This window comes from Curcuma longa, chromosome 5 (genome assembly GCF_044706935.1).
Source record: "Curcuma longa cultivar G26 ecotype Majalengka, Jawa Barat chromosome 5, ITB_CL_G26_1.1, whole genome shotgun sequence".
Taxonomy (NCBI): Eukaryota; Viridiplantae; Streptophyta; class Magnoliopsida; order Zingiberales; family Zingiberaceae; genus Curcuma; species Curcuma longa.
The window spans coordinates 9,664,970-9,692,649 of record NC_133865.1 but is presented as its reverse complement, the minus strand read 5'-3'; the positions used below and the strand labels follow the sequence as shown (position 1 = coordinate 9,692,649).

Sequence of the window (27,680 nt, the reverse complement as noted above, 5' to 3'; positions counted from 1 at the left end):
ACCTCCGCCTGACCTCAACCTAGTAATCTCAGAAGGGTAATACCTGGACTTCACCCTCTCTTTCTCGATTAAATCACAAAAAAATGTGGGGAAAAGAAGCTAATTTTGAAGTGGTTAGCGTAATTAATCAAGGTGGATTCGAAAAGAGCAATCTTGGAAAGAAATGGGAACAGTACTGGTTGTGTGGCCTATCCCTGTCACCTCCTCCCCTCCCATATTCTCTCTCAGCACTCCATTATAATCTCTTCTCCTCTCTTTTCACAGCAGCAGCAGCAGCAGGAGGGGCGAGGAAGATGGGGAGGGGAAGAGTGGAGCTCAAGCGGATCGAGAACAAGATCAACCGGCAAGTGACCTTCTCCAAGCGCCGCAACGGGTTGCTCAAGAAGGCCTACGAGCTCTCCGTCCTCTGCGACGCCGAGGTCGCGCTCATCATCTTCTCCACCCGCGGCAAGCTCTACGAGTTCGGCAGCGTCGGGTATGCAGCTTTTCCTCGAGTTTCATTTTTTGTCTTTGGCCGCCAAGATCGCTTTTTTATCTACTCTGCCGCGACCTTAAAGGCTTCAACCCCTGGATCTGCCGCGGATCGAAGGCTTGGTTCGGTTAGTTCTTGCCATTTTCATGCTAAGGAGAGGGAGGATGAAGAGAAAGCGGAGCCTGCTTTTTGCTGCTTGAGTAGCGGCGATTAATTGTTCTTGCACCTTTTACTTTGCTTTTAGCCTTTCGATCTCTCTCAAAAACGTTAATTTTTTGAACTTGCTGTCTTCTCTTCTCCAACTCCAACCAAGATCATCCACCCTGACCACGAAGATTACCTACAACACAATATGCATAGTAAATATCTTTCTTGAGAAAGATGAGCTAGCTGCCGAGGAGCAGAAAGAGAAAGAGAAAGAAGATTTTAACGCATGGTTTCTATTTCTGTGTATGAGTTTCTGACCCCTTCATTTAAGTTGGTTTGTCATACGGATTCATGTATCTTTTCGAGACGTCGCATGCCTGCTCGCCTGCCTAAGCTGGATCTTAGGCTTCTCTCTCTTTTTATCTCTTGGATCTTGCTTCCTCCCAAATTTATTCCATTTTTCCCTGTCCGTTCTCTTCTTTCAACTTCTTGAACAGAAATATTAATTACACAGATCTTTGGAGCAAATATTATACTAAACTAGTTATGATCTTCTCAGTAAGCTTGGGATGGTCTTCTTTCTAATCTCCTCAACTGGTAAAGTAGTCAATATGCATGCAAATGAAGGTGGATGTGCCATGTTCTTCTAATCTCCACATTAAAAACAAACTATGAAGATTTTGGTGTGTTTTTGTCCAGATATTATATGTTGGAAGCTAACTTTAATATGTAAACTTTGTAGAAGTTCCATGTTTCATAGTATTCTCATGCATTAATTAATTATAATCATGGAGTATATATTGCACTTGAAAACTGTCAAAAATACAATTTTATGCAACGAAAAGAATTGATCTCAAATTAAACTGATGGTTTCTACAGCTTAATATTCATCCCAATTTGCTTCTATATATTTCCAATTTTATTCCAGTCACAAGAATATAATGTTATAATTGTTTTGAAGAAATAGATATGTTTTAACTGAGATTTGAAAGAAATAAAAAAAAATAAGAGTGTCCATAATTTGTATAAATAATATTAATAGCAAAGAAGAGGTGTTAAAATCTTTTTTTTTCAGCTTGAATGTAAAATTAGGAGTGGCTTATCTGATATTTTATTTGCAAGTAATTAATGTATCTTTGTGTAAATTATATTATTAATAATGAATTGTAGAAGAGTTATTATGACCTATTTCATCTCCTCTAACCAACACTAATAAGGATTTGCTAATCAAATACCTAGTTAATTTTAACAAGTTGAAACTTCATGATAAATGAGTTAGTGACTCTTATGGAAATTGTTTAACCTCATTGTCTGTCATAACAAATTAAACATAATTTTTTAAGTTGCACAAAAAAAAATACATTTGTTTTCACTGCCTTTTAAATTTCAACTGTTTATAGCATGTCTGTTGATCAAGTTATGCTAATGTTTGCCATTGTAGAATAAGTAAAACATTAGAGCGATATCAACGTTGTTGTTACAACTCTCAGGACACCAATGTTGCTAATCATGAAGCACAGGTAAATACAGCTCTAATTTGGTGTTTAATTATCACTTTCATTATGTTAATTGCGAGATGAATCATATGATCATCTTAAAGTATTTGTTAACATTTGAATAACCAACCATATAAGCACTACTCAAATAATTAAGCTTGCAATTGTTAATTGTTTTATGCTAAGAACAATTCATTGTAACTTTTATCATAAATTATCACCACATAAATCTTCTTGACAAATAGATTATTAATTAACATTTAATTATTAGTATCACAATATAATGAAACCAGAAAGATGATTATTCGATGTTTGACTGAACTATCTTAATCTTGATTTTGGCATCTATAATCAGAACTGGTATCAAGAAATGTCGAAGCTGAAGGCAAAGTTTGAATCCCTGCAACGCTCACAAAGGTATTGATATTATTCCATCTTATCAAGAGAATTAGATTTTCTACTGTTCCTCATGCTGATATAAAAAGTGTTTGTATATGTTGCATGGAGGATCATTAATTAACACTGTCATGCATACACAATTAAATTTTATCAATGATTATGTTAATCATGGTATTAATGAATTAAGGCATTTGCTGGGAGAAGACCTCGGCCCACTGAGTGTGAAAGAACTGCAACAATTGGAAAGGCAACTTGAATCTGCACTCTCACAGGCCAGGCAAAGGAAGGTGATTAATTAATTCAACTTTTTAATTCTTCAAAATTCCTTTCTATAATCTCTTCTCTTTAAGTGCAGACTCAGCTGATGCTGGAACAGATGGAAGAACTTCGCAAGAAAGTAAGCAAATTAAATTAACTTTGAACTCAACGAGAGCCCTGATCAACTACTTTCATGAAAAATCTACTTCAATTATATTCTTGTGGTGGCTTGGCATGCAGGAACGTCGTCTGGGAGAGATAAACAAGCAACTGAAAGAGCAGGTAGCTAGCTAGCTAGAGATTGCAAGAAAGGCAGGCAAATGCCGGTGCAGTTAATGAAATTAATAAGAATGTTTAATTCAACTGATCGATCCCTGTGCCTTTTTGTGTTTCCAGCTCGAGGCAGAAGGTGCCACCCTGAGGGCTCTTCAAGGACCATGGGCCACTGCTGACCATGGAGCAGCTGGGAGTTCCTTCTCCTTGCAAGCAAATCCCAACATGGACCATGCACCAACGCTGTGTATAGGGTCAGTTTCAAGAACACAGCAATATTTTTGTTTTGGTTACTGAAAAACTGATCTTTTTGAGGGAATAAACAAACAAAAAAACTTTTCTTAAAAAACAAAACAGGCATCATCAGTTCGTGCCACCTGAAGCTGTCATGGCCAGGAATCTTGCAGTTGAGGAGAACAACTTCATGCTTGGCTGGGTTCCTTAATTCTTATATATATTATCAAGAAAAAAAGCTGCAACTGGTTTCTGAAGTTTCCCAGCAATTGAATCGATGGCTATATATGTTTGGCATGAAACTTGCTGCTACTTTAATTAATGGGTAGAACAATGTGTGATGTTGACTAAATATAATTTAGTCGATCGGTGGACTCTGACTTTAATTTTGTTTGTTAGTTTGATTTATCTTGCAATTCATTGCCTGCTGCCGTAGTAAGAATTAACAGTCATGGTGATTTTGGATCGATTTATTTATTTACAAATAATTTTCAAATCCTGATTTATTTGTTATCTTTTCAATATCCTCAAAATAACTTACAAAATATAAATTTTATGATTTTAGAGTTGCAAACTCATTTGTTATTTTATGTCAATATTATAAATTAAAATTTACTTATATGTTGATTCAATTTTACAAAATAATTGACACTTTATAAGTTTAGAAATTAGGCAAAGGTCACTATTGTTTCATTATTATCCTATATATATATTTTGTTTAAATCATGTACTAGTCTAGCGTTGTAAATACCTTATAAAATTATATCTACTTACAATCATAATTTTTTTTAAAAGATAAATTATTTGAAGCCTTTGAAAAAAAATTTAAACGATATTTTTTGGCTTGAAATCAGGTCGTTATGGATTATATCTAGTAACTAATTGTATATCTCTGAACGTGCTTCAATTTGATATATTATACATCGTATGCTTCAATCGAAATCAAAAGTTATAGTCATTCAAAGTTTAGAGTTTAACATTCACATTACAACTACAAAATCATAGTTTCTATAACTATATAACAGTATAAAATCGTAACTATTATAACATAAATATTAAATCTTAAATTTTGAGAGATCATAGCTTTTGGCTCAGGTTGAATCATGGGACGCCCAATATATCAAATCGAAACTCATCCAAAGATATATAATTGATTATAGGGTGGAACTCATATCGGATCGGTTTCAAATTCAAAAAAATATTGTTTAAAACATTTTAAAAGGCTTTGAACCATTTTAATATTAAAAAAAATCTATATTGTAGCAGTTATAAAACCGCGTAGTTGCTACAACTATGTGGTAGCTCAGTTATAGCAGTTATGAAATCATAACTAATACAACTATGTAGCAATTATGATTTTGTATCTTCTACAATACGTTCCATTTAGATAGGAGATAGGATAATAATGAGAATAGTACTGAAAGATAATTATATCATTTTACAAGAATGAAATACCTTTTGTCCCTGGAGCACTTTTTTACGATAAAAATGAAACACCTTTTTAATAAAAAAAATCAACATAATACGCCCCCAGTGCCGGCTTAAGGCATAGGCCATTAAGGCCTATGCCTAGGGCCCCAATTTTATTAGGGCCCATTGTTATTAAAAAAAATATTTTAATGATTTTGTTATATCAATCGAATAACGTGTTCGTTTCGTGAGATCACGATGCTTCGATTTTCGCAGGGCCACATCACTCCTGTATGGCTATGCATGAGAATTTGATGCCGCTTCATGCATTTGATGCACTGCTCACACCTACATGCATGGGAAGTTGTTGCATGCATGAGAATTAATGCATAGCTAAATTGATACATCATTCTAAAAATAATATCTTAATAAAGTATTATTTACGTTCAACTATTTTAAGAAAGAATAAATAATTTAATAATTTTATCAATTGAAAAAAATTTATTAATAAAATTTAAATATAAAATTTTAATTAATCATTTTATATCTCAAAAGGTTAGAAAATTAAATTTTATATAAAAATTATTTTTAAATTAATAGTTAAAAAATTAAATTTTATATAAAAACTATTTTTAAATTATTATTTTATTTAAAAAATATTTTAAATCCGCCACTATCGGTCCCAAGTCCGAATGAAAAAGGATATATGAAGAAAAATTTTATATTTTAAAAAAATATATTAAAGGTCTAAAAAAATTTTAGCAGGGCCTTGCACGCCCCTTCAAAGATTCAATAAAAAAAGAGATGACCTTCTGTCGTTTGCCTATGAAAATTCTAATGAAAGGTAGCTAGAAATCTATAAAAAATCTTTTAAAAAAACTACTAGCAAATAATAAAATGAATTAAAAATGACTAGAAGACTTGACTTAGTGATAAAGTTGGAGTCAACACGCGGGAAGCACGACACTAAATTCCAACCACTTGAATTAATAATTTAACATGTGAAACAAGTGATTCCAAAATTGCTAAGAATATAAAATTGAAATATTGAAGACCCTGAGGTCAACCCTATGCATATGTAGCCATCAAACTATGTGTTGTTTCGTTGGCAAATTTTAATCCTTATCACGTTAGATCTGACTAATTGTCTACTTTAATCGTCATTGATGACTAGATGAAAGGTGGCTTGAGAGTTTTAATTGGTTTAAAACAACGAATAGTCGGTCATCTTCTCTAACTTACAAATGTTGACATCATGGACCGACCTTGAGAAATCTAATTAAGAAATGAATTACAATTCATGTTTTATTTTACCGTGTAGATTGATCGATCCGTGTCATGGGTTCGTTCTCACACTAAAAGCGTAGAAGCTATACCGTGTGGAACGAATGTTTGATGTTTCATTTGCCTAGCGTATGAGTTAGGATCATCTCTTAATCTTCGTCTAACTTAGGTTTGAATGTAACATCGTCGGTGGCATTCAATTCAAAGATATCCTTTTCGATTGCTCTATCATACACAACGTGGAACAACCATTGTTACGAATGTCTTTGATCAAGAAGACTTCCTTTGCCAATGCATTCGTTAGTCAATGCTTATCGTAGCGATTGAAGAGTGAGTTTTCCAACCTCACAAACCTACCAAGGATATATTTTCGTTATTCAAAGCTTAGTGATAAGTATACATCACCCCGATTCGACCGACGAATTAGAAATTTTACTAGCAAAGGAGATAAAATATGGAAGAACATGGAATCTCTAGTCTTGAATCATTAAAAAAAGATTAGTCAATGCATTAGTCTGCAACCTTGTACCTAAAGTAGTTGAGATGCATAGATCATCTTTGAGTGATTTGTCATATTTATAATGTCATTTAAAAAATATATATTAATGACTATAATCAATCTTAAGGAAAAGTTTCGTGTATCAAACTACATCGTAATTAACTGTAACTTCTTCGATTTTATCTTTCTCATAAATCATCGTATATCCTTGAGATTTGAAACTCATCTTGATGGAAGTGCATTGAACAGACTACCTTATAACACCTAAAAATATATTAAAAAAGTATGTGGGACCCTCTTATATATATTTCCAGCATCCATGAGCTCAAACATTGCTATGTCCATGGCCAACCAGCTCCTCTCCATCGTTCCCCACCATGTTTCCCTCCCTGACAACTATGTCCGGCCGGAGCCTCAAAGGCCGCGCCTCCATGAAGTCGTCGTCGACACTTGTATCCCCACCGTCGACCTCAATTCCCCTGACATCATCGGCAAAGTGGCCGACGCATGCACCTCCCATGGCTGCTTCCAGGTTTCAGATATCATGCACAATTCCTTAATTCCCTGCACGAGTACCATCATCCATGTCGGTTAGTTATGGAATTTAGATGCATAGGTGGTGAATCATGGAGTGGAGTCGGTGCCGGAGATGCTGGCAGTGTCCTCGGAGTTCTTCCAGCTGCCCGCGGAGGAGAAGGCGAAGCATTACTCCGACGACCCCATGAAGAAGATGAGGCTGTCCACGAGCTCCAACGTGAGGACGGAGACAGTGAGGAACTGGAGAGACTACCTCCGCCTCCACTGCTACCCGCTCGAGGAATTCGTGCCTTCTTGGCCTTCTAATCCACCTTCATTCAAGTAAGATTTATGGATTACTGATTCATGACTACTGAATAATGACACAGTCTACAATCTGCAAGATCTGATCTAATTGGCCATGTTTATTTGCTATAAAGAACATGAATTGGAACAGAAAAAACAACACAACAACTAGAACGTAGCTAACAAAGCAACCTTTATGTTTAAAGTGTGAAGAACAATTGGAACTTGTAGTGAGAGATTTCTGAACTTGTATGATCAGTGAAGCAGACGTATTGTTAAATATATGGTGTGGCAGGAGAGTGGTCAGTACTTACTGCAGAGAAGTGCGTCGAGTAGGGATGCAACTCCTGAGAGTGCTATCTTTAAGCCTGGAGCTGGAGGAGGAGTACTTAGTGGAGGTTCTTGGGGAGCCACAGCAGCACATGGCGATCAACTACTACCCCAGGTGCCCGGAGCCGGAGCTGACCTATGGCTTGCCGCCGCACACCGATCCCAATGCCTTCACCATTCTTCTCCAGGACCCCAACGTCCCTGGCTTGCAGGTCCTCAAGGATGACCACTGGATAGCTGTGGATCCCCAACCCAATGCCCTGGTCGTCAACATTGGTGACCAATTGCAGGTTACGTCCATTTCTTTGTTTAATGAGTTCATACAGATCTGCTCACTCACCTATTGAAAAGAAAAAAAAAATCTCAAATTCCAATATGAACAAAGAAAACCACAAAGTTGTATATTGTTTTTTCAAACATATCACCTACTGCTTGATTCCTGCAATCAATCTGTTCCTCCTGTTGTCAAAATCAAATGAGTTTCATAATTCAATAGTCACTCTTCCTCTTTCAAACAATCTCAAAACTTGTAAATCAAAACAATCTACATATCTTAATTGTTCAGTTGATGTACCTTTGGCCATGTTATCATTGAATTCTATTCAAGGACATACTTGTCTATGATTGTGTTAGCGCAGGCATTGAGCAATGGAAGATACAAGAGTGCATGGCACCGAGCTATAGTTAACTCTGATAAGGAGAGGATATCAGTGGCCTCATTTGTGTGCCCTGGCAACAGTGTAGTGATCAACCCACCGGAGAAGCTGATCACCAATGGATCGCCTGCCGTGTACAAGAGTTACACCTACGACGAGTACTACACAAAGTTTTGGAGCAGAAACTTGGACGACGAGCACTGCTTGGAACTCTTCAAAAGATAGTAATGGCATCTTCAACTTCTGGTCTTGCTGTTGTATTCATTCCTGCAATAGTATAGGGAAGATTTTTATTTGCAGTTGTGCTTTTAGTATTGTAATATTGTGGACTTGATGATTAAATTAGCTAGATAATGTATCTGTCTTAGAGGTTGCATACTTAGGGTGATTGTGAATGCAAACAAACACTTGTTATTTTTCAGATAGCATAGCTTAATATATACTGTACTTTCTAGAATTGCATATTACAGTATACACATCAATAAAAGTGTTCTTATTATTGTGTCATCTTACCCAATATCAAAATTCTTAAAAGAAATACCACACAATTGCATTATGTTCATTGGTTCAGATTTTATATTGATTTTACATTCCCAAACATCCAAGCAAGGTAAATCTCATAATTTCCCAAAACATTAAGAGCAAATCAAAGACCAAAATCAAAATTATCCTTGTGCAAATGAGAACTTGGAGATGACATACAACAGCATGAACTTGAATTTCAATTCTGCATATTTCCTTGATGATGAAATAGATTGCTTTAGAATATAATGAGTACTTGTATCAATCTACATATACTAAAGCCTATATAAAACTTCTGAGGAAGAACGATCGAGTGACATGAAATAAAAAACAATAAATGTCTGGCAAGGAAGCGGAATATCATCAGGGATCCCAAATGATACTGGATCAAAAAATCAAGAAGAAGAATGTTCGATTTATGGCTGCAAAGCAACAAACAAACGCATACTTAAGAAGCGATCGACGGGAAATACCTCAAAGCACGTCCGGCGCCGGGATCGATCGCCCCGACGAGACTCCCGACGATGACGGCGAGGAGAATGGACGAAAGACCACGACCTCCGTCTCCGCTTCCTCGGTTCCGAGAAACATAAATAAATAAATAAATTAATTTTATATTAAATTCAAATAATTTTAATTAAAGAAAACAGATAAAAAGAATTTCTTAATTTACACTTCCTTAAAAGGAAATAATGCAAATATAGACAAAAAAAATCTTCTATTTATCAAAAAGGGACCCATTTTTATTTTTATTAATTAATTTATAAATAATTAAATTTTTTAAAAAAAACATTGGCTCCAAATTTGGCCTGCGGCCGCACACTGTAAAAGATTCGAGGATCAAGCTCGGAATTTTAATTCCTCCTTTCCATAAAAAAACGATTTTTTAAAATCTTTTTTTCGTTAATCGCATCGATCGATCGGTATATAAAGTCGGAGAATCGTCCATGGAAATTTCGAAACCAGTGGTTGCAGTCTTCTCTCTCGATCTTGCGGAGCAGAAGAGGAGGTGGATTTGGGTTTCCTTTAATTTCGCCGAGCTCGCGAATCCGATCGACCGAGGAGGAAGAAGAGAGTCGAAGATGATGCCGGTGGCCGAGATGGCGGAGCTGCTGGGGGAGTACACCGCGGCGGTGGCCGGCGCGCTGGAGCACTTGCTGCTCCGGGCTCCCATTCCCTGGCGCATCCGCACGCTCATCCTTCGCCGCGTCCCCTTCGCGGCCTCGCCGCCTCCCATTCCGCCGCCGCCTTCCGCCCTGCGGTTCCGCTTCAGACACCTCCCGCCGACGCGCGCCGCCTCCTCAGGCAGCGTAGAAAGCTGCCTCCTTCCCTCGTCCTCCATGTAAAAATCCCGGCTTCTTTCAAGAACGAAGATGTTAAATACTAAAAGATTTTTCTCCTTGTTGAGTTGGATCGATCGAACTCTTTAACAAGTTTCAGCATTTACAATTCCATTAATAATCCTAATTCCAAATTCCAGAAAACAAGAATGAATTAAAAAGTAAAATTATTTACTCGTGTTGTTAAATCTCAATGCAGACAGAAATGCATCAGAACCAAGAACTTGTACGCCATTGGAACATCAACATCTGCACTGCAGCATCTGTCTTAAATCTCAATGGCACCAATCTCCACTGCACCAGGGCAGCGTTTAGTAGCCGGCAGAGGCACAGAGTCTGATCTAGTCCCTGAAAAAGTCGTATAGAAGAGAACAAAGCAAGGTGCAAGCTTAGTATTTTATTCATGTGCCTCTCTTTGATCCGCCATTGAAGCATCACAAAGAGGGAGGGCAAGGGAAAGAATTCCTTACAAAGAAGAGATTCCATTTTAACGTCCTCAGAAATGGGAGCCTTCTTCTCGTTGGGACTTAGAGGCGAGAGAGGTAGGAGATACAGCGAGCACTTCTTCGTTGCAGAAAGAAGGAAGATGAGAAAGGGAAAATCTCTGTCTCTGCAGGTTCAATTTGCTCTGTTTTTATTTACGATGAATAGATTATTAAAGCAAGATCTTTGATGTAGATTTTTTGTACAGACTGTGGAGCTTAAAGTGAGGATGTGCTGTGCCGGCTGCGAGAGGGTGGTTAAACGTGCTCTCCGGAAGCTTAGAGGTGAGATTAGATGAAGGTGATTGTTGGTGATTAGAGTTATTAATTAATCTGGACTAGTGCGATTCTGGTTCGTTTAGGCGTGGACTCGGTGGAGGTGGAGGTGGAGATGGAGAAGGTGACGGTGACCGGGTACGTTGACCGGAATAAAGTGCTGAAGGAGGTGCGGCGGAGCGGGAAGAAGGCGGAGTTCTGGCCCAACCCCGACCGGCCGCTCCACTTCACGACGGCGGAGGAGTACTTCCGCGACGAGGGGGAGTTCCGGGACAGCTACAACTATCGCCGGCACGGGTACAACGGCGACAGGCACGGCCGCCTCCCGGCGCCGCCGCTCGGCGACGAGCGCGCCAGCAACTTGTTCAACGACGACGACGTCAACGCATGCAACGTCATGTAGCCACGTCGTTCGCCGAGTCAGGGATGCACGTGATCGACAAGGTGTGTCACGTGCGCGGGTTTTATTTGTTAATTAATAATGTAATCGATGTGGGAAAAAATGATGCATTATATTATTTATTTCAAGTATTACATATTCACTTTTTATGACAACGTAATACAAAAATTATAATAAATATAAATTCTATATTTAAAAAGAAAATAAAAATGATTAAAAAATCATAACGATGGAAAATTTTATAAATTTCATCCTCATCTAATATTTTCATAAATTAAAAAAAAATGAGATATATGATTTCAAAATAATTAATGAATCCATCTAACTTATCTAAAATGTATTTTTTGTAATTAAAAAATATATTTTTTTTAATTAGAGACAGATAAAATTATCTGAAAAATTGATAATATATTTTTTACATCAACTAATATAAATTTATAAATTAGAATCAAAGATTAACTACACATAAGACAGAAGATATACACCTATCAACAAATATTTCAAGTTTATAAATGCTACTATAGAGGTGGAAGACTATTGACAAAGACGAGATATCTTACTTTGTCTTTTTTGATCCACCTTGTATGAAAGATACGAATAGTATTTTTTTTTTTTTTTTTTTTGTATGAGAGGCAATTGGATTATGAGAAGATTTATAAAAATATACAAATTCATATTTACAAGATATTAGAAATGTATTCGAATTTAATACTTTATCAGATATAGATCACTTCTAGCATTTGTATATCTAAAATGTACATGTTTAACACAATTCATAATCTCATTGATAATTTACATGGAAAACACAAGAGTTCAAAACAGAGCACTAATTGATTCAAAGAGGTTAAGAACATCTACTACTCAATTAGAGTGTCATCAATGAAAAAGTGAAGTAAATAGCATGCCTCATCTAATTTCAACATGGACTTGAGAGTTTGATCAATGCCATTCCAGACCTCCCAAGGTGGTCGATCCAATTCCTTCCCATATTTCATTGCAGCCAACTTCTTCGGTATCGATACCTTCCCGGTTGCAATCCCAACCTCCACTGCCATTTGCATCTGAGAATGTATAGTTACAGGTTAAGAGATTTGATGGTAACATTCATAAACATTTTCAAGTACCTGTTTGGAAGGCAGAAATAGAGTTAGCTTACAGTGATCGTATAAGGGTTTGGTACTGCTGTCCATTATTTTCTTTTGTCTTCCATATGACCAGGGCTTTGAATCATCGCCGATAACAACCAAAGATTTTCGAGTTGTTTTCTTCCTACTGGAAGCTGAGGAACTCAAATATGAAAAAGAAGCTACAGAGAATGAAACTGATGCAAACATCAAGTATGGATTTTTTTCACAAACTGAAACATAAAATGAAAATGGATAAAATTGGCAAAGCTTATGGAAGAATGAGAATGCATTTTGGTAGAAACTTGCACAATAATGATGCTAGAAGAACCTTTGGTAAGGTTTAATTTGGAATTTCATCCTCTAAAATTAAGAATGTTAGGCTTCTATAAAATAAAAATCAGCAAACCAAGTCATTTTGTATGTTTGGAATTCAGAGACATTAGAATCCATGTTTGGATTAGAGAATTCGTGTATCAAGCACACAAATGATTATCATTTGGATGATTAACAGCAACAACCAAAACAGAAGAACTCTATCAAGCATATGATAGATAATTAGATTGTCCCAATGGACTAAATATTTCTTTAACATCATTTTTTGTTCTCAGGAATAGTTATTCCATTCACAATGAATTTTTTTTCACAAAATAGTTATGCCTGCATTTAATTGCAATGTAAAATTGGAAATCAATTCTGATAAAAACTAATATTCCATCTCGATTCTTCTTAGCTATTCATTTTATCAATCTCATGATCCAATAAGGAAAATATGTTCCTATTTTATTTTCATTTTAGTTCATTTCCTGAATAATTATTCTCTTGCTCGCCAATTCCATCCTGTAAGCACAAACCAGTGTAAAAGAAGAAGAGAAAAACTGCCGATAATAGATTAAGCAGAGAACACAACAAGAACACAGGTATTTTATAGAAACAAACAACAAAGTAAAGTGACGGGCATGGTTCAAGTTAGGTAAAAGAAACAAAAAACAAAGTAGATAAGAACAGAAGAGAAAGACACATTTTTATCACTGTAAGATGAAATTAAATTCTTTGGAAGACTAACATTCACTAGATGACATTTTATTTTGTTTCCACACAGACTAAAATTGAGTGACTAGATTCAAAATGCAAATCCCTACTGAGAACAAAACGTGATCAAACAATGCAAGAAACTAAACAATTGAAAAAGGAAAGGCAGTATCAGAAACTTTTTATCATGTTTTCTTTTCAATGCATGGTAAAAGTACTTATTTCAAGTTCAATTGTCCAATGCTAAATTTACATCATGTTTTCAAATCGGCTCGGGCAATTTTCACGATGAATTTCATAAACAAAAAATGCTGAATACCAGAAGCCACGAGCATAATAGACATTAAATATTACCAGCAGGAGATGATTCGTGTAAGAGAGTAATTTTCTTTTTGTCACTCAGCTAGACAAACCTGAAGGATCATCAAATGCTTTCTTTCTTTTCCTAGAAACTTCACCGCCTCCAAAAGATGATTCTGGTTGATAATCAATCGTTTCACCTAGTTCAGCAATTTCCCCTGGTTCTTCCTTTTTCTCTGAGACCTTAAACTGACGGAAAATTTGGTCGTGAAGAACAAAGCTATCACAATCCCCAACTCTTTTACTTGTCAAATCATCGTTAGCAGGCACAATTGATGCGAAGCAAGTTTTCTTCTCCTGATTTTTCCAGTCGACTTTTCCATCATTCAAACATCATTAAAAAAAAAAAGACGACTTTGCCACGAAGTTATATACCTTAACTGATCTGCTGCTAGTCTTGGTGACCTTTCGATTCAGGTACTCGGAGAACGACACCGAAGGCTTGTTGGAACATACTGTAGCGCGATCCTCAGCCGCAACCCTAAAGCATATGCAATCGCACAGATTTCTCCTCGTTCAAACAAGACCCGCCAGAGATGAAACCAAAAATAGAGAAGGAACTAGAAAACAGCACCTGGATTTGGAGAAGGACAGCAGAAGAGAAGTCTGACCGGATCGCCGCATTCTCGATCGCGCCGCCTTCTCGATCTTGTGGTATTCTTCGCCTGGGTCTCCCCGGAGGTGCCGGGTCTAATGGAGGGAAATTTGAAAACTTTTCATTCAACTTCCCGCCAAGAATTAGCCAAATCGATAAATCATTGGCTACAATTTCTTTATATAATTAATAATTTTAATTTAATTAATCTTCAAGCATTATTTTTGTTATTGCTTAGTAGAATATTACTCAATTTTATATTTCCGAATATAATTATACTAAAAAATAGAATATATATTTATTTTAATTTGATCCGATTCGGAATGGATCGAGACAATTACACCTTTCTACTTTGGGCCGGTTCCGGTGCGGTCCGGTTCGGCCGGACCGGCAAACCGATCGGGGGGATTGGAGGGTATTTAAGTAATCTGGACCCGTTCTTCCGTACTATTCCACCCTTCGGCTTCCTTTCCTTGCTCCCTTCTCCTCCTCCGACTGCCCTTGCGATCGCTCGTCGGCGAATCCAGAGCTAAATTTTGTCTCTTGATCTCGATTGTCAGCGTCCTGGTGTGGTTCTTTTCTAATTTGTGCGACAGATTTGGATCTTCCTGGCGCAGCCTTCTCCTTTGATAGGTATGCCTGTTTCTAGGGTTTTTGTTTCTCGTGAGTATTGTTGGGTTTCCTGTGCTGGATTCTAATGGAGTTATGTGTTGCTCAATTACTTCAGTCTATTTTGCTTTTGGTTGCCAAGTTTCGAGTTTGTTCTTTTGTGTTCTGATCATGCCCGCAGTATGTTTGTTGGAAAGTGGATTTTCCACATTCATTGACTATCAGTTGATAGTGTAATTTCCATTTAAGTTTTTATAGCATTTTGTGAACTTCTGATGGTAAAAGTTTGTAACTTTTGTCGTCAATCAATATTTTTGCTTATAGATTCATGTCGACGTTTAGGTTAACAAAAACTAGTAATGTTTTCCAGAATTTGGTTGATGTTCATTGTGTTTGCCGTTTGATTTATTTGATAGTAGCTATCAGTATTTTCACTTCCATCAGGGCTTGCTTGTTGCCAGATTTAGGATTTCAGTTTTGCATGCAGAAGGGTAGACATTTTGAGCTATGGAATGTTGTTTTTCGGAATTAGATTAGTGATCTCAAGCTGTTTAACTGGATGTTTAACTGAAGGAGAGCCTAAGCTTGCCCTAGTTAGTTTCCATGGCCCATCAGGATCACAATCTAATTGCTGCAGACTACTCTTTGGTCATTGGTCAAGAATTTCCTGATGTGGAAACATGCAGAAGAACATTGAAGGATATTGCAATAGCATTACATTTTGAGCTTCGGATTGTGAAATCTGATCGGAGTAGATTTATAGCTAGGTGCTCAAAGGAAGGTTGCCCTTGGCGGGTTCATGTGGCTAAATGTCCAGGTGTGCCAACATTCTCAATCAGAACCTTGCATGGTGAACACACATGTGAAGGGGTTCACAACCTTCATCACCAGCAAGCAACAGTTGGGTGGGTAGCAAGATCTGTCGAATCTCGAGTAAGAGATAATCCACGGTATAAACCAAAGGAGATATTGCAAGACATCCGAGAGCAGCATGGGGTTGCTGTGTCTTATATGCAAGCATGGAGGGGAAAGGAGCGAAGCCTAGCTGCCGTCCATGGCACTCTAGAGGATGGATATCGCCTTCTTCCTGGATACTGTGATCAAATTCGGAAAACCAATCCTGGGAGTATTGCAGTAGTTTCTGCTATGGGCTCGGAAAACTGCTTCCACCGTCTGTTTATTTCCTACCGTGCTTCAATTTATGGTTTTCTTTATGCCTGCAGACCTCTCTTGGAAATTGATAGGGTACAGCTTAGAGGAAAGTATTTAGGGACCTTGTTCTGTGCCTCAGCTGTCGATGCTGATGATATGCTTTTCCCTTTGGCATTTGCCATTGTCGATGCAGAAAATGATGACAATTGGATGTGGTTTGTAACAGAGTTGCGGAAGCTTCTTGGAGTAAATACAGATAAGATGCCTGTGTTGACGATATTGTCTAACAGAGAGAAAGGCATTGTACAGGCCATTGAATACAATTTCCCGAATGCTTTGCATGGATTTTGCTTACGTTATGTTACCGACAGCTTCCGAGACGAGTTCAAAAATTCAAAGCTTGTCAATCTCTTCTGGAATGCTTTTTATGCTCTTACAGCAGCTGATTTTCAGGCAATAGTAAATGAAATGATGGAAGTCCAGGATGTCAGACACTGGTTCGAACGTTTTCCGCCTAATCTTTGGGCAGTTGCCTACTTTGAGGGGATTCGGTATGGCCACTTTGCTCTGGCCATTACTGAAGCTCTGTACAATTTGGCACTCGAAGGTCATGAGCTTCCCATAGTGCAAATGATGGAACACATACGCAACCAACTATCCAGCTGGTTCAATGATCGTCGCCTTGTTGCTTTATCGCTGACCTCAGTTCTCGTACCTTCTGCTGAGAAAATTATTTCGGAAGCTAGTTCAGATTCAGTTTGTTATCAAGTTCTCCGAGCAAACAAAGTCGAGTTTGAAATTGTCTCGACCGAGAGAACCAATATAGTCGATATACAATCCCGAACATGTTCATGTCGCCGATGGCAAATATATGGCATACCATGTGCACATGCTGCTGCTGCTCTCCTATCTTGCGGTCACGATGTGCGGCTATTTGCTCACGAATGCTTCAGTGTCCAGAAGTACAGAGAGACATACTCTCAACCAATATACCCCATTGCGGATAGAAATCTCTGGAAAGAGGTGGCAGAGGGGCCAGAAGGCAGCAGCGGCAGCTCGACTATCATCATACGGCCACCGAAAACTCGTCGACCGCCCGGTCGCCCAAAAAAGAAGGTTCTTCGATTGGAAAGCTTGAAGCGTCCAAAGCGTGTAGTTCAGTGCGGTCGATGTCATCTTTTAGGACACTCTCAAAAGAAATGCACTTTGCCAAATCTTATAGGCTAATGGTTATCATATCTATCAGATTTTCTTCTTTGTGCCTGGTTCTTGCCATTGCCATGAGATGTAATAACTGTTGTACTTTAGATTGGTAGTCTCTTCCCATTGGTTTGTTGAGCCATTCTCTGTATTTGTTCGATCAGTTAGATTCATCAATGGTTGGTTTGTTGTTACAGTCGTCGTTCTTGTTTGCATCATCTGATTCACAGTGGGCTCAGATGCACAAGAACGCAGCTGTATTAAGTGATATTATTAAAGTTAAAACTAGAGTTAAATCAATGTCAAATTTGTCTAATCTGTTTTTTGTGGGCTCCACCTGACGGAGCGGTGATACCCTCTGCTGGTGGGGCCGACTTTTCTGCCCAGTGACGAGGCTGGTACATGGCAATCCCGTAGTTATCTGTGAAGCACAGGGCAATGGGTATCGAAACGAAACGCTGCGCCCGTGGGCTCCACCGAAAGATACCGTCTCCTCACCACCACCCGCCCTACCTTCGCTGTGAATTGACGAGTTTGCCCTTCCGGACTTCTTTGATTCATTCTCGTCCCGGGCACGCGAATTGACCAGTTTACCCTTTCCCCAATTCGCTTTACCTAATCCATCCTCGTCGCCATCTGGTTCAGGATCGGACCGGACCGAGTCAAAGCATAGACGGACAGGATGGAGCCCATTTCCGTCATTCTGTAATGGCAGAGTCGTAATAATGCGGAACGGGAGGGGCAAATGCGAGTCAGGCTCCGCTATATAATAAGGCCCCTCAATTGAGAACCAAAATCTCTTCCTTCGCTTCCTCGCTTCCTCTCTCTCTCTCTCTCTCTCTCTCTCTCTCTCTCTCTCTCTTTCCTCCGGCGATCGCCGGGATCGGGCCGAGCCCGGCCACCGTCGCTGTAATTTTTTTTCTTTTTTTTTTTACCGTGGAATTCTTTTTTTACTATTTCTTTTTTTTCTTATTTTTTATATTATTTTAAATCGCAGTCGGTTACATCCAATCTCCTCTTTCGGCGCGCTGACGTGGCTCGCATCGGAGGTGCCACGGGCCATGTCGAGCCAGTTTGGGACACTTGGCGCGACGAGGAAGCGGAAAGAGCGCGAGCCGTCCGATGGAGCCGAGCTGGCGGAGCCGGCTAAAGGGTGCGACAACCGGCTCCTCGCCGGCTTCCTCGCGCACGAGTTTCTCACGCGCGGGACGCTGTTCGGGAGGCGGTGGGACCCGGCCCGGTCGGCTCCGCCCGAACCGGACCGGAAGGAGGAGGAGGAGAAGGACGTCGGGCCGCCGGTGAGGTACGCGGAGGCGTCGCACCTGGTGATGCGCGGCGGCGCCCACGTGGCCGGCGTCGTCAACCCCACGCAGCTGGGGCGGTGGCTGCAGCAGATGTGACGGCGGCGGGGACACGTGAAGGCCTCTCGTTGGCCGCGTTTCCTGGACCGCGATTGCCGCCTCGTCACCTTCCCCATCTCCGCCGCCATCCGCTGTCTCAAGCTGCTAACTACAAAAAAAAAACAAAGCACGGGAGAAGAACTCGATGAGGCTAATGGCGATTTCAATTCATTTTCTTTCTTCTGTTTCTTCTTCTTCTTCTTCTTCTTCTTCTTCTTCTTCTTCTTCTTAGAATCGCAATTTAGTTTCTTCTCTCTTCTCTCTCTCTCCAGATGTAATCGAACGTTGAATGTGTTTACTAGCTGATGCATGGTGCCTGCTTCGTTTCAGAAAAAAAAATGGCAGGATTCTGAGTTATTCATGAATTATCTACATAAATTTGCATGTTTTGATCCCGCAGCCAAGAACAGCATGAAGAAGATGGTGGTGGTGATGATACATGAAGGTGAATGATATGATTTGTTACTGTTTACTTAGAAGGAAGGATGGATAATGGCATGTCTTTCAACCTGTAATTAAGAGTGCATTAAATGTTTTTCTTTCATGCATGTTGCTCTTTCTCAGTTTCTGCAGGTATTTAATTAATTTCCATAAATGTTTATTGCCATATTCCTGGCAATTTATGCATGAGGTTAAATTTTTATTTAAAGTGTAATTGTTTAATTACATTATGTTAAACTCTTGCTTATTCATGTATATGATATAGTGATAATTAATTTATTAAGAACTCATATTGCATTTTCTGATTCTTGTTTGAATTATAATTTCTTGAGTTTTTTGTTTTCTTTCTAGAAATTGTTTACGAAAATTAGGAGAAGTCAAATATGTCTCAAAATTTGAAAGTAAAATGAAAAAGACAGAAATAATTTTTTTCATAAAATATTATTATGAAAAATTGACTTTAGATTTGAGTCACAAAAATTTCTTCTCTGATAATAAAATGTCACCAACCTCTCCAATCAATCATGGAATTACATGAAAATTAATTAGAGAGTAAATCCACTAATTTCTATTTATTTATTTATTGGAAAAACTAACGAAATTGGTCAGAATGATCAAAGGACATTAAGGTACGGTGGCCCAATTACAAGGCCCAAGGCCCATTAAACTGATCTGGTGGGCTCATTACAAGCCTAGGGAGGGTTCATCAAATTAGTTGGTGAGGTTAATTGCAACTTAATTACCATCTATTCAAGATTTATGTTGATTAAACTAAGCTAACTAAGTTTAAAATTAATTAAGTACGGTTGAAATGGTTGTTCAAGCTTAACTTCTTTTTTGTTTTTTTGATGTGCACACTTACTTGATCTTCATTTGAGCTTCAATTGAGTTTGATTTATTTAGATTTATCAAACTTTTAATTTGAGCATGTTTAATTGTTTTAAACTTTTATATTTTAAGTTTATTTGATTGATTAATTGACTTGATATTATAAACTTATTTATTTATAAGTTAAAAAAATTAAGCTTACATGATGAACATGATTTATAAGTTTTGTTCATGAATATTACTCACGAACAATTCACAATCTCTATTTATGAATGTATATTGAAGCGAAATAAATAAAATTATTCATGAATATTTAGTTCATTTGAAGGAATAAGAATCTAAATAAGATTACATCGTCGAATTCCATAAGCTAGCTACCTAACGCATCTTAGTTTCTTTGACTAAATCTACGAAACATGTACCGAAAGAGAAAAGGAAAAGAAGAAAAGGAAAACAAAAACATTGCTCTTTTGAAAATGAATGATTAAAGCTGATTTAGCTGGTACACTACTGAAATATTCGATCATCCATCTCCATTAGCAAAACCATCGATCTATATATGAATAAAACTGGAGAAACCAAATGCCATAGCAAAAGACCACTCACTCTCGATCGATCTATCTATCTGTAAATCTAAACGAAAAAGGATAAAAATTAATTAAAAAGAACACACAGAACCAAATTTTTGCTAGTATTTTGTGTTTACGAAAATATTAATTCAGTCGTGGATTAAAACTTAAAATCGGGTTGTTTGGTGGGCTAATTAGCAAAATTCCCCTGGCGCCCTCAATTGCGGCGCGCGGGATCTAATCTAATCTAACAGTCGGCGGCGGACACCACGTGGCCGTGTTTTCCGACCGGGAAGATTTGGGCGGGAATCCAGGGAAGGGCGGGAAACTCCAAACTCTTTTCAATACATAAATAATTTATTGAATTTTTTGAAGACATTTACTGAAATCTACGTACGTACGAGCAGTAAGAGCATGATCGAAATTATTGAATGAAAGAAATGTGTGTTTTCTTTTGGGCGTGGATAAGTTATTTTATGTTGCTCTTGGTTCGATGCGTTAATTATATACAGGACAAGAACCATGCATGGAGATCATGAAGAATCTATCAGTCCACAGATGGCTCCTGTACGTATCGTATTTTTAGGGTTTCTCATGTTTTTTAAACTCCAAGAATAATCATCATGCGAGTAACAGTGCTACTTGGAATCCCATGCATTGCATGCACGTATACAATTCATAATAATGTAGAGAGAAGAACGACATTGGATTCCATGCAAAAGATTCCTGATGACGCAGGGAAGACTTCAGAGCTACTGCAGCAAAAGTTTTTTTGTATATATATTTTTAAAATTAAGTATTTAATTTTTCCAATCGATTAATCTTGAAATGGTATATCCAACCTTGTGAAAGTTTTCCTATGGACCACGAAATAAATTCAAAAAGTGCTTACATCAGATACTCGATGTTTTGACATTCACTATCCGTAATTCCATTGTAGATAAATACTTTTTGGGTAATTGTTAGAATATATATGATAAATTTACGTTATAACAGTTATGATATCATAGATATTATAATATTTATAATAATTACGATTTCATAGATATTACAATGCATACTTAATATGTTTAAGAATATTCACGTTATTATAATTATGATTTAGTTGATACTACAATATAGATTTGATCTGTTCATTTAATATTAATGTTGTAATAGTTGTTATAACTAAAATGTGTTCATCTAACCTTCATATTATAATAATTACAAAATTATAGCTATTAAATAATATTCATTTTATATAGTAGCTACAAAATAATAGCTACTATAATATAGGTTTATCTTATTTATATAATTTATTGATAATATTAAGTAATATATTAAAAGATAATTTGTTATTTATAAGAATCGAGGGTGGAACGTTTTTTAAATTAAAAATTAAAAGAAAAGGACTTTCCGTTAATGATTCCCATAAAATTGGGTGTCTTATTTATTTATTTATTTCTCTCATAATAGTAAATTATAATTCATGAAAAGTAGTGTTGATTGATGAACAGAGAGTGAACGAGTTGCACGGGTTGCACGGGCGGGTCAACTCGTTTTTTAATGGGCAGTGGTTCGAGTAAGATAAAGAAAGGGCATTGGAAATTGGGTTGGCAAAGGGGAGAACACCCTCGATCACAAATTAGGGTTCTTGATAGATATTTTTAAAAAAAGAAATCAAAAGTTATTTTTTTGTTATTAAAAGCACATCCTTTATTAAAAAAAATTTAAATTTGCACGTGAGCATATTTCTTATCTAAAAATACTTTTATTTTAATATATTTAACAGTCACAACCTAACTATTATAATTATTAAATATATTCACTAACTTAATACATTAAAAAATATAAATGTCAACAATTCGAATTTATAACAATCCAAATCGATTTGTGATTGAATCGTATAAAATCTTCAAGGAAACCTAAAAATCAAACAGTGGTTTGGTCAAATGCTTTAATGTGGCCAAAGAGAGACTAAGTCTAAAGTCAACTCCTTAAGATATGGTGGATCTATCTTTGCCATGGTCTTTCTCACAAAAGTCAACATGTAATTTATGATGTGGGTGGGCCCCTCCTTCCCTTCATCCCCATTTCAAACCCTACTCGCTTTGGACTTGCCACCGCATCAATGCAACATTTGGAATCCAAGAGATAATTATTTAATTAATATGATTAAAAAAACAATTATTCCTATTTTTATAAAAAATTGATGATAAATCCTAGTCAGTCTCATGGACTCAATCCTGAAGGTGGTCGGTCCGGTCCCACAGAAGTTTCCCACTGACCACCAGGGTAAATCGGAAAGCGCATACGGCAGCCACTCCAGATGTCCAGCATTATTTGATTGCATTCCCTATTTGGAAGAAAATTCTTATAAATACTCCGTAGCTGTGATCAAACCGCGGGTCACTGGGTCACAATTCGGATGTTTACCGTTGCACGATTGCCTCGGGAACATTCCTATTTTTATAATATTTTGTTATTTATGTTATAAATAATTTAGATTACAAAAACACCCCTCAATGTGGCATTATTATAAAACAAACACCAAACTTTCTTTCTTCCCTCCCACCTATTTACCTGCCCAAAACTCCCCCCTTTTTTCCGGCTTCCCTTCCTTCCTTCCTTCCTTCCTTCCTTGCCTCCGCGACGCCGATGGGCAAGTACATGAGGAAGGACAAGCAGTCCGGGGAGGTCGCGATCGTGGAGGTCGCCGCCCACCAGCCCTCACTCGGAGTCCGCACGCGCTCGCGGGCCCTCGCCGCCGCCGCAGCCGCCGAGCAGGACTCCCCTCTCGCCTACCTCGAGCTCCGGAGCCGCCGTCTGGAGAAGCCCCTTGTTGTGCCTAACGCCGCCAAGCTCAAGGCGACGGTCGCGAAGACCTCTCCCGCGTCGATCGCTAACCCTAGGATCGGCCCGCAGAAATCCGGCACTTCGAGCTCTGGGCTGGCGGTGGGGTCTGCTCGCGGCCCGCGCTGGTGCTCGGACAAGGGATCGCCGGATGTGGAGGTCTCGTGCGACGAGAACGTTCTTGAGCTGGATTCGGGAGAAAGGTGGGATTTTGCTCTGCTCTTTGCGTAAAAAACACACACACACACCATACCTAAGCTGTTTAGGGTTCATGGTCCTTCTCTTCTAAACTAAAGGAGTGGAGAAAAAAAAAACCCCTCTTTTGGTGTTTTCCTGTTGAAAATTCTAGTATTCTCTTGTCGAAATCATTCATTCTCTTCCTTTCTACTACAAACTGAAGCTTAACACAGACGTATAGTTTATAGTTTATTCATCAAGAACAGGACGGTCTTGTGATTTGCTTCTCTAAAGTTCACACTTTTGCTGGATTCCTTGATTTTCTTTCTCTCTTCTGTACTTCTTTGAGCATCATCTCATGTTCTAGCTTCAAGCATCACTAGCACCATTCTCTGTGCTTCCTTTTACAATAGACTCGTAATGATAATAGAAATCCTTCTGTGCCCTTAATGCTTGGAGGGGGGACCTCCTGTACGTGTCCCATGCCAAGTTCTGTCTCGTTGGATCCTCCATACATGACATCCCCTAAATTGTTGTTTTCTCTGTGTTTTCTTGCTTCATTGGTACTTACATTATGTTTGAGACTGCTAAATGCCAAGAAACCCTTTGTTTCACTCACACTGATTGACAACTTCTGCATCAAGTTTTACCTGCAAAACTACTTCATGTTTGTTTTACAAGAAAATTCTGTTTTTTTCCCTAAAAGCTTAGTAAAATTTATTAAATTCTGTTATTTAACATACTTAAACAATTACTTCATACCAAAAAAGGTCTATATTTATTTGTGAACTTCACAAAACAATATTTGTGTGCTTGTGTTCTTACTTTTTTTTTTAAAAAAAAATATTATTATTGTTTTATTTTTGGGAGTTTGGGAATTGGAAGTTGGTGAGTTTAAAGTTAGAGTTGTTCCCTGTTGATTCTGTGGTTGGACCATTGGCTGCAATAAAGGAAAGTGGAGATGGATAGCCATTAGTGAGAACAAATGAATGAAAGGATGAAAAGAAAAAGTTGACGCTGAGATATCTTATTTAATGCTGAGGTTGCCAGCACATTCCTCCACAAAGGGATCCTAGTAGATGACAACTATGTGATTGTGTCCATATCTCAATTATCCTCATGTGTTTATAGAGATTTGTCAATAAATGCTCAAACAATTGTTTGCTTTGATTTAAATTTTTGAGGCAAATCTCCTTCTGACATGTTTAGTGCTATCATTAACTTGACTATGTGTCCTTTTGCCAGGATGATGCCATTATGTTGGGTCTTCTAGGTGGCCTCATGAGTTCATGTGTAGTTTTTTAGGTTTCTATAGTGATCTTGTAGCTACTAATGTCATCAAGCTCACTTCATGTTTGCAATTCTTGCTTATTTATGTTTACATGTCATTGCTTAGTTTTAATCTAAACTTGTTATGGTTTTAATGCCATTTTCTGATTTCTGCACTACCAGAGGGGCGCTCTGCAGTTTGATAAGGGATGTCGGCACAATAGGGACACCGGGTTCTACGACAAATTCTACATATTATTCCATTACCAGTAAGCAGAGAAAACAAAGTGCTATCAGCCAGTACATCCCTTCTAATCAGGAGATGGAAGAGTTCTTTGTTGGTCTAGAGAAACCTCAACATGAAAAATTCATCGAAAAGTGAGTATTCATGATATTCTTCTATTTTAGTTGCAACTCTCACATTAGTATATCTCGATCAATTCTGTAACCATGCATTTAAGCCTTGAGGCTTTGCAAAACAGAATTATGCAGTTATCTAAATGCATGTATCTTATTACAGGTACAATTTTGATCCTGTAAATGACTGCCCGCTCCCCGGCCCTTACGAATGGGAAAAACTCGACTCTTGGTGAATCTACCTCTTGCACTCCGAACTATCTCTGCCTGGGATTCTCGACAGTGGGGTTCATCAGTGATCACTTCTTTGTCATATTCTTTGTCGTGTAAAAATCCTCTAATGTAAGTTTAGTTTCAGTTTAGTCTAATGATGTAGGACCAATGGTTAGAGCTGATAAGAACCACTTAGGCTGACAAGGAGAAAACATGTTGAAGCTGTATTTTAACTCCTAACAGGTCAATTCCATGTGGTCAATGGATTCAATTACCTTTATTTGTAGTTCATGGCATGAAAGACCTAATTCAGCAATTATTTGTCTGACCTTTGGAGTTGAACAGGGATTCATCACATTTAGTTCTTGTAGTACAAGTGCATGCAATGGATTTCTAATGGCCCAGAACAGCTGGGTCTCACCAGTCACTGCCTTGCCAAGGATATGAGGAAGCTCAAACACCTAACTCATCCTCTTTTTCTTTCTCCTGGATGAGTACTTTATTCCTCTGACCTTTTTCATCTTGATAGACAAATAGTGATTCATATTTCATTTTACTCCATAATATACCTTTTTATTTAAAATATCCAGAGTTTGTCATTTTACTTTTAATCATAAGATGACAACAGTACATAAGATTTTGGAAGTTCAATAGGTAATGATAGCAAAAGAGGTAAATTCTAGGGACACAATGAAAATTTCCAATGTATTTGATCATCTCCTTTGGACATTTGAAGGACTTAAGTTCTTTGAACTTAACAAGTTTATAATGTTTATCCTACTAAATAATAATTATCCATTCATTACATTAGTTCCCAATAAACTAAAAAAATACATCTTTGGATTATACTAGAGATGCCATTTCTTTTTGGAATTTACTTTCCTCCATTTGTAAGGAAGAAGTTCTGAATTTGAATTATAATAATGATTTGGCTTGTAATTATGAAGAACTGAAAAGCAGGGAAGCAGGAATCAACATCAAGGAAAAATATGAACTTTTGAGGAAAAAGACAAGCAGCATGGCAGTGAAAATGATTAAAAATAAAGCAGATTTTTTACTGTGCAAAAGGCATCATCTCACTTCAGTGAGTTAAATCTAGCACTTGTACCAGCCTTTCAGAGTTGATGTCAGATATGAAATTAAGCCCCATTTTTTTTTCTGACACATCTTTATCAGGTAAAGAGAATATATATAATCGTTGTGATCTTTAATGAGTTCTTAATTTCTTTCCTGTAATTTTTTAACACTGCAAATGAAAAGATAAATGTTGTTTCAGACAAGCACACTGCGCCTGACAACTTCATAGCCAAAAAAAAGAAGGAATTGTAAAGATGAAAAAGATGCAAATAAACCACTAACACTTGAACTGACTGATGGAAACTTAATTGTGAAAAGTTGGCATAGCTTAAAGAAAGGACATGTAGCTAATAGTGAAGAACTTTAGGTGGTGCTACATAAACGAGTTTTTGCAGTTACCTTAATTCTCCTCTGAGAGCATTTCATCCTCAACAGCTTTGTAAGTTGGCATGGAATGTCTTTGGTTGGATTCAGAAATGGCATGTGGTTTTGTACTTGGCAGACATGGCCTTCTTGGATTGGTAGGTCCATAGCATCTGCTAAGGAACAGTCATGTCATCATAATTTTCAAGAGCAGATAATTTAAATAAATTTTCTTCTCTTATTCTTTTTTTCTTGAGCAGCAAGAACAAAACAAACGAAGAAGAAGAAGAAAGCATGCGTAATTGGTGGCAAGAGTCTACAACACTAAGGGAATTTGCATGCAGATTTCCACAGAACGATGTTGAAAAAGATCAAAAACTGGCTATGGCAAACTACTTGTAGCAATTACAGAAGTGCTTTCAAACTCTTAAACAGCTTCAATTTTAAGTTTGAGCTCCACCATGTTTTCTGTTGAAGAACTATGCTTAATTACAATGTGCAATCCTTTGTGCTAATCCACACTGGCAGCATGAATTATGTCAAGAACTGGTTTTATTATTTTACCAACCACAAATACTGCACTGTTAAAGGCATAGTATATCATCAACTGATCAACATCATGAATCACATCACATGCTCAGAGGACATATATATCGTTGTAGTTTAATCAAAGTAAGAAGTGATAGCAATAGATTTAATTTACTTCAGATAAATAACACATCATTCATATTTTTTAAAGAAGTTAATCTCACCTGTTTTCTTATCAGGTTAATCTTCAAATC

At 37.6% G+C, this 27,680-nt stretch overlaps 7 protein-coding genes across 9 annotated transcripts; 6 read left to right on the top strand and 1 right to left on the bottom strand.

The window, feature by feature from the left end:
• The first annotated feature begins 293 nt into the window (after positions 1-293).
• On the top strand, positions 294-3,490 carry LOC141828942 (MADS-box transcription factor 6-like). Its single transcript, XM_074716332.1, has 8 exons — positions 294-475; positions 2,061-2,139; positions 2,471-2,532; positions 2,702-2,801; positions 2,870-2,911; positions 3,013-3,054; positions 3,169-3,299; positions 3,403-3,490. The coding sequence occupies exons 1-8, from the start codon at positions 294-296 to the stop codon at positions 3,488-3,490; spliced, it is 726 nt and encodes a 241-aa protein (XP_074572433.1).
• A 3,325-nt stretch (positions 3,491-6,815) lies between these two features.
• Positions 6,816-8,744, top strand: LOC141828941 (flavanone 3-dioxygenase 2-like). The gene is made up of 4 exons (XM_074716331.1): positions 6,816-7,004; positions 7,089-7,330; positions 7,590-7,914; positions 8,263-8,744. The coding sequence occupies exons 1-4, from the start codon at positions 6,816-6,818 to the stop codon at positions 8,503-8,505; spliced, it is 999 nt and encodes a 332-aa protein (XP_074572432.1). The 3' UTR covers positions 8,506-8,744.
• Positions 8,745-10,728: 1,984 nt separating this feature from the next.
• Positions 10,729-11,303, top strand: LOC141830151 (heavy metal-associated isoprenylated plant protein 44-like). The gene is made up of 3 exons (XM_074717635.1): positions 10,729-10,758; positions 10,834-10,909; positions 10,987-11,303. Exons 1-3 carry the CDS (start codon positions 10,729-10,731, stop codon positions 11,301-11,303), a joined length of 423 nt encoding a protein of 140 aa, XP_074573736.1.
• A 936-nt stretch (positions 11,304-12,239) lies between these two features.
• Positions 12,240-14,475, bottom strand: LOC141828878 (uncharacterized). The gene is made up of 5 exons (XM_074716263.1): positions 14,391-14,475; positions 14,192-14,297; positions 13,870-14,113; positions 12,457-12,579; positions 12,240-12,361 (listed from the first exon to the last, which is right to left on the bottom strand). Exons 1-5 carry the CDS (start codon positions 14,438-14,440, stop codon positions 12,240-12,242), a joined length of 645 nt encoding a protein of 214 aa, XP_074572364.1. The 5' UTR covers positions 14,441-14,475.
• Positions 14,476-14,880: 405 nt separating this feature from the next.
• On the top strand, positions 14,881-17,514 carry LOC141829408 (uncharacterized). Of its 3 annotated transcripts, none has more exons than XM_074716871.1 (2): positions 14,881-15,044; positions 15,508-17,514. In XM_074716871.1, the coding sequence occupies exon 2, from the start codon at positions 15,624-15,626 to the stop codon at positions 17,397-17,399; it is 1,776 nt and encodes a 591-aa protein (XP_074572972.1). In that variant the 5' UTR covers positions 14,881-15,044; positions 15,508-15,623; the 3' UTR covers positions 17,400-17,514. The 3 variants fall into 3 exon arrangements, with proteins under 3 accessions (XP_074572972.1, XP_074572970.1, XP_074572971.1); XM_074716869.1 differs by having other exon boundaries at positions 15,482-17,514; XM_074716870.1 differs by having other exon boundaries at positions 15,465-17,514.
• Positions 17,515-18,186: 672 nt separating this feature from the next.
• On the top strand, positions 18,187-19,129 carry LOC141830072 (uncharacterized). The gene is made up of 2 exons (XM_074717552.1): positions 18,187-18,281; positions 18,370-19,129. Exon 2 carries the CDS (start codon positions 18,434-18,436, stop codon positions 18,770-18,772), a length of 339 nt encoding a protein of 112 aa, XP_074573653.1. The 5' UTR covers positions 18,187-18,281; positions 18,370-18,433; the 3' UTR covers positions 18,773-19,129.
• Positions 19,130-23,181: 4,052 nt separating this feature from the next.
• LOC141829585 (cyclin-dependent kinase inhibitor 5-like) lies at positions 23,182-25,973 on the top strand. The gene is made up of 3 exons (XM_074717099.1): positions 23,182-23,645; positions 25,072-25,266; positions 25,409-25,973. The coding sequence occupies exons 1-3, from the start codon at positions 23,248-23,250 to the stop codon at positions 25,479-25,481; spliced, it is 666 nt and encodes a 221-aa protein (XP_074573200.1). The 5' UTR covers positions 23,182-23,247; the 3' UTR covers positions 25,482-25,973.
• The last annotated feature ends 1,707 nt before the right edge of the window (positions 25,974-27,680 follow it).